Below are 5909 nucleotides of genomic sequence, written 5' to 3' on the forward strand. Positions count from 1 at the left end.
GGGTGTGTACGTGTCGAACTTAGAGTTAATTTGAATGGCTTCTTTTCATTCTTGTTGTTTTGATGTTTGTTTCGTTTATCTTCTTCTCGGCTAGGGTTTGATTTCTCTACTCTCTGGATTTGTCAGAGCTCTTCTATCTCTATTTGACTTGTGCTTTTTCGCAGAATTCAGTTAGTGTTTTTGGCTTTATCACTGCTATGGTTTCCTGAAACTTCCCGGGGGCATAGTCCACTCTTTAGTGCATTCAATTGGACGACTAGGTTGTGGTTTGGTATCTCCATGGCCACCTTGGCGAACAGCATCATGTAGTCCTTAAGGCTTTCATATTGTCATTGCTTTATGGTGCTGGGATAGTCCGAATCATGTACATAGATCTTCGAAGCTGCAAAATTATTGAGGAATAAGTTTACAAACTCATCAAAGCTAGATATAGAACCTACAGATAAGCCAGAAAACTAAATCAAGACAGCACCATCTAAAAAAGTAGAAAATATACAACAAATTATTGGATTTGATGCACTGTTCATGAACATCATTGAGTAGAATTTTGTGACATGGATATTGAGATCGCCGATTCTTTCATAGGGTTTCAGCGTTGTTGGCAGTGTGAAGTTCTTCGGCATTTGAAAACTCATAATTTCTTTTGAAAAAGGATTGGTTCTTTTTGCAGACAACTTCGAAGTGACTATCACAGCGGTCTTGATTTTCGAAGTGTGATCGTCATCATCATTGCCATTGCCATGATTCTTTTGTTCCTCCTCATTACTTCGGCCATTCTGTTTTTGGTTTAATAATTCGACCGTGCGCTGAACTTCTGCTCGGAATGACTCGTTGATAACCAGCAGTTCAGCCTCAGTAGGAAGAGGAGGGGTGGATTGTTTTGTTCTTCTGCCATTGACTATAACCTACAAAAGAAGGTAAAAGCAAGCAGAAGAGATAATGGTAGGGTTAAATTAAACATCGGCCCCATAGTGAGTGCTAAATGTTCCTACGTAGTAAGCTTGGTGGTAGGTATAACTCGTCCTATTTAGGGATTGAGCTCTCCTTTGCTTGAAATGGAAGACGTATACGTCGGCTTCAAGAGAAACAGCAGCAGCATGCACCTGCAGAGACTCCAACGCTCAAGTAAGTAAGAGTAAGAGATAAGTATAGTGTTATTCATAGTGAATAGCGTACTTTTTTCATACTCAATATTTTATTTTTTTATAGAGTGTGAGTCATCAGTATAATGCCAAGGTTACTTGTAACAATTTTCTCTTTCGGTGAGATTCTGTTTCTCAATTCTTATAGGTATATCTAACTATGTATCATTATGTTGGCAAAAATAATAACTTTAACAATCAACACGTAAATAATCATTTAAACGAATATACGTAATTGAATAACTGTAGAAAATAAATTACCCTGTCACAATAAAAATTAAACTCTTCTTCTTAATATATTTTTTTTAAAATATTATTAATATATCAAATACTTTTGATATTATATATTTATATAAATTTATTTTAAAAAATAATATTATCAAAATAGAAATAAAATATTTATTTCTAAAAATAAAAAAATAACCCTATCAGAATAAATTAGTCAAATTTCCGTCAATAAGAGTTAAGACTGAATAATGGTGAATTGGTGATTGCATTAAAGTCATGTAAGATTGCAACCAACCCGTAGGAAAAACGAAATATTGGTCACCATTTATCAAGTGAACTCAAACTGTGAACCCCACAGCACAGTTACCACAATGCCCTTACACATCACTCACCAGTCACCACTCGTCACACACACAAGCAGAAACAATCAATTAATTCAAAACTGGTCCACATACACGTACATAATTTCTTCATCACTTACTCCTAAGTCCTAAGCACTTGCAGTTGCAACTTAAAGCTTAAAACCTCTTTCCCTTCTATCATCTTCCAAGAAACATAACCGTCATGTCGGCACAACCGTGCGCGACAGATATCCTCTCCCGCGCCACCGCATGCCGCGACGGATCCGCGGCGGCGCACCTCAAGTTCCTCTCCATCTTCGTCATCTTCTTCACCAGCATGCTCGGCATGTCCTCTCCCGTCCTCCTCGCCCGTCTCTTCCAAGGAAAGTCGCTCTACGACCGCGCCGTCGCTCTCATCAAGTGCTTCGCCGCCGGCGTCATTCTCTCCACCTCACTCGTTCACGTCCTCCCTGACGCGTACTCCTCACTCGCCGACTGCCGCGTCGCCACGCGCCATCCCTGGCGCGACTTCCCATTCTCCGGCCTCGTCACACTAATCGGCGCACTCCTCGCCCTCGCCGTCGACCTCGTGGCAAGCTCTCACGTCGAGCACGCGCAGTACGCGCCGGTGAAGACGAACGAGAAGGAGTCATCGTCGGTGGAATCGAGAATCGAACTCGGCGGCGGTGGAGGATGTCACGGCGGCGATAGCACCGGAGCGGTGGCGGGGGAAGGATCGGCAGTGACGGATGAGGAAATGTTGTTAAGGTTGAAGCAGAAAATGGTTTCTCAGGTATTGGAGATTGGGATAATATTCCATTCGGTGATAATTGGGGTTACGATGGGAATGTCTCAGAACGTTTGCACTATAAGGCCTCTCGTTGCTGCTTTGGCTTTTCATCAGATTTTTGAAGGGATGGGTCTTGGTGGCTGCGTTGCTCAGGTTTCCAATTTTCCTTCCTTCCTTCCTTCTTTATCCGTCTTTTCTTCTTTTCTTGATTCTTGAATCTTCCTCTTCTTGATTTTTATGGGAAATTATTTAGGAATATTAATAGAGAAACAAAATTAAATAACTAATATTATATTGTTTTGTTGAATAAATAATTGGTGGTGGAAATTGATAATAAGTTAAAAGTTTTTGGGGAATGCTAAGAGAATTCATCAAACTACCAACAAGTCTAGTAGAAAGATGAAAAATGCTCTCATTTATATAACCTCCATTCTCTGTTTCTCTTTCTCAATTCTCACTTTTCTGTTAAGAGTTGTTAATTGTTTAGTAAGTTATAGTTATATAAATTGAGTATGGATAGTTATGAATAGATTCGGTGAAATCCAAGATCAGATCACCCATGTCTAAGAGTAGAAACCTTAATATATAGAGCTTCAAAATGTAGCTCTGATCTACCATCGCGCGAATCCTCTCATTGAGAATGTTCAATCAAATGCTTGTTAGCTTGGTCAATGGGAGTAAATGAAAAATTAGATTCTGAGAAGGGAACATAGGTTACTCAAGAAGAGTTAAGGTATCTAAAGTTGTAACTTGAGGAGTATATAATCCTGAACGGTAGACCAGGAGTATAATAAAGAGTTGCTATCATTTTCATTTAAATATATTAGTGTGACACTAAATACATTAGGGTTATAAAAACATTTGAAATTGTTTAAGATAATAAATACATTGATAATTTAAACAATATCCAGTTTTGATTCTTTCAATATAACACTAATATATTGTTTTTTTTTTAAACAAAAATCATGTGTTTTTTATTAAATTTCTTATTTATAATATCCTTCACAAATGTTCTTTGCAAGAAAAAAAATGTGATTATGATGTGAGCTTTTAGACGTTATTAACAGTGATTAGTGAGGCGATAGTCTACGTAATTCAATGATGAGTATTTTTACATAGTCAAGACATTATTTAAAGTGATCTACTGTTAATTCACATGCGGTCTTTAGTTCATAGTAATTCTAGCAAAGTGGGATTATTTTGTTTATGTTTTTTTTTTTTATATATTCCGGAGGAACACGACTTGGCTGACCTTAGAGCACGTAATTGACCTTTGTGAATTAGAGTAATATCAATTTTACCTCCAAATCAACATCAGAAGAATTCGTTGAAATGTTGACCCAAGCCTTCCGATTATTCCTTATCTGGGGGTAAAAATATAATATAATCAAGAGAAAGGTCGTTCAAATTAATAATATGACATTTTGATTCCTAATTAATTACTTAATGTTTTAGCCTTTTAGGTGTTCATAATTATGCCCTTCCAAAGTCCAAACAGAATATATATTGATTAACCGGATTTGTAACGCGTAGTAGGGTGTCATTGTTTAACAAACTGTAGTATGTAATGTAGCATATATCTCCTTTTTTTTTTTTTTTGCGTTTTCCTTGACAAATTTATATCCTTGTGCTTATTTATGTGTGACGATTTAACAGGCTGGATTTAGCTTTGGAACAATGGTATATATGTGCTTCATGTTCTCAGTGACAACACCAATGGGTATAGTTTTGGGGATGGCAATATTTTCACTCACAGGGTATGATGATAGTAACCCAAATGCATTAATCATGGAAGGTTTATTAGGTTCTATATCCTCAGGAGTACTAATTTACATGGCGCTTGTTGACCTCATTGCCGTTGATTTCTTTCATAACAAGCTTATGAACTCTAATCCAAAGTTGAAAAAGGCATCTTTTCTTGCCTTAACTCTGGGTTCTGCTGCAATGTCTATTCTTGCCCTCTGGGCTTGATATTTTTTTGTGTAACTCCTAAAAAGATAAGAAAATAAAAATTATGAGCTTAATAATGTAAGATGTAAATACTAAGCCTGTTAGTAAACTGTAAAGGGATCAATGGAAGATTACTTTTTACCGCTTCTCTTAGATAATGCATTATAACGAGTGTTTTTTAAGGCCATGAGGTAACTAAAATTTTGCCAATGTTAAATGACTAAATCATATAATGTATATATGGTTAGTATGTAATCTGTTTCTCTTATCGCAAACAATCTTAATTTTAATATAAACAATTGAAAATTACTACTCAATACTAATTATGTACAGGGTGTAACACTGTAACTTTGTTTTATTTTATTGTTTTATATAGTATTTTCCAAATATTTTTGTTTCTTTTAGATATGGTCTTGTTCAAAATCTGTTAGGATTTGGAAAAAAAATACTAGGTTTTGGATATCTTTAGATATATGGAATTCTTTTTCTATTTACCTATAAAGATGAACCTAATTTAAATTTATGTTTGTGTTTTCTTTATTTTGGCCCGGTTTTTTTTTTTTTTTTTGTGCCAGGGGGTTTGTAAGTAAAGTAAAAACAAGTTGATGAAAGAAATAAAGTAGCCAATGAACCTTAGTTCACATGGCATATCACCTTCTCTTCACTTCAAAAGTTTAGGGTTCAAATCCTAGAGATTACAATTGAAAAAAAAATGTGGTAAAAATGTGAGGAGTGTGTGGGTGTGTTGTGTACTTATTGGGGCATGAAAGTGACTGAATATTGAATAATTTTTTGATTCATTGAAACATTTAATAGCACAAAATTTATAGGTGCAGGGCGCTCTTGTGAGTGCATGCCATGCCAGCATAGTGGACAATGGAGTAATATGCTCTTGCCACTTTTTGCCAACTTAAATTTTAAATGTCATTCTTTTATTGTATTGACATAGGCTATTATTATCAGTACTTGCATCTTTAGAACTTTGATAAAAGTATATACATAGCTTCCACCATATAAATTTTTGAGTAAAGTATCGTTTTTATCCTTAACGTCTGGAGTAAGTCCTATTTGTGTCCTTAACGTTTAAATCGTCTTATTTGTATCCTTAACGTTTATAAAAGTGATTCAATGTTATCCTACTATCAATTATACTAACAAATCAAATTATATTTTTCAATTATTCACATTTGGATGTATTCATTCTCAATTAGGTCTCACTTGGATATGTTCGATTTTAATATTATATCCACTATTTGTGTTTAGATTCAATTATGTCCCTAGAAAAGTAAATTATGTAAATATCGTAGGAATTAGTTTCGATATTTGATGAGCTATTTTTCGGAGTAGATCATCGATTCTATCACAGACATTTGTATTCTAATTTCAAGAAGAGATTTTTAAAACTCAAACTAAAGCGCTCATGATGTGTAATTGACGGTAAGATAACATTGAATCACT

At 35.3% G+C, this 5909-nt stretch overlaps 1 protein-coding gene across 1 annotated transcript; it reads left to right on the top strand.

Moving 5' to 3' along the window:
* Positions 1-1669: 1669 nt before the first annotated feature.
* Positions 1670-4630, top strand: LOC112765962 (zinc transporter 6, chloroplastic). The gene is made up of 2 exons (XM_025811827.3): positions 1670-2654; positions 4158-4630. The coding sequence occupies exons 1-2, from the start codon at positions 1935-1937 to the stop codon at positions 4470-4472; spliced, it is 1035 nt and encodes a 344-aa protein (XP_025667612.1). The 5' UTR covers positions 1670-1934; the 3' UTR covers positions 4473-4630.
* Positions 4631-5909: the final 1279 nt, after the last annotated feature.

This window comes from Arachis hypogaea, chromosome 17, assembly GCF_003086295.3.
Source record: "Arachis hypogaea cultivar Tifrunner chromosome 17, arahy.Tifrunner.gnm2.J5K5, whole genome shotgun sequence".
Taxonomy (NCBI): Eukaryota; Viridiplantae; Streptophyta; class Magnoliopsida; order Fabales; family Fabaceae; genus Arachis; species Arachis hypogaea.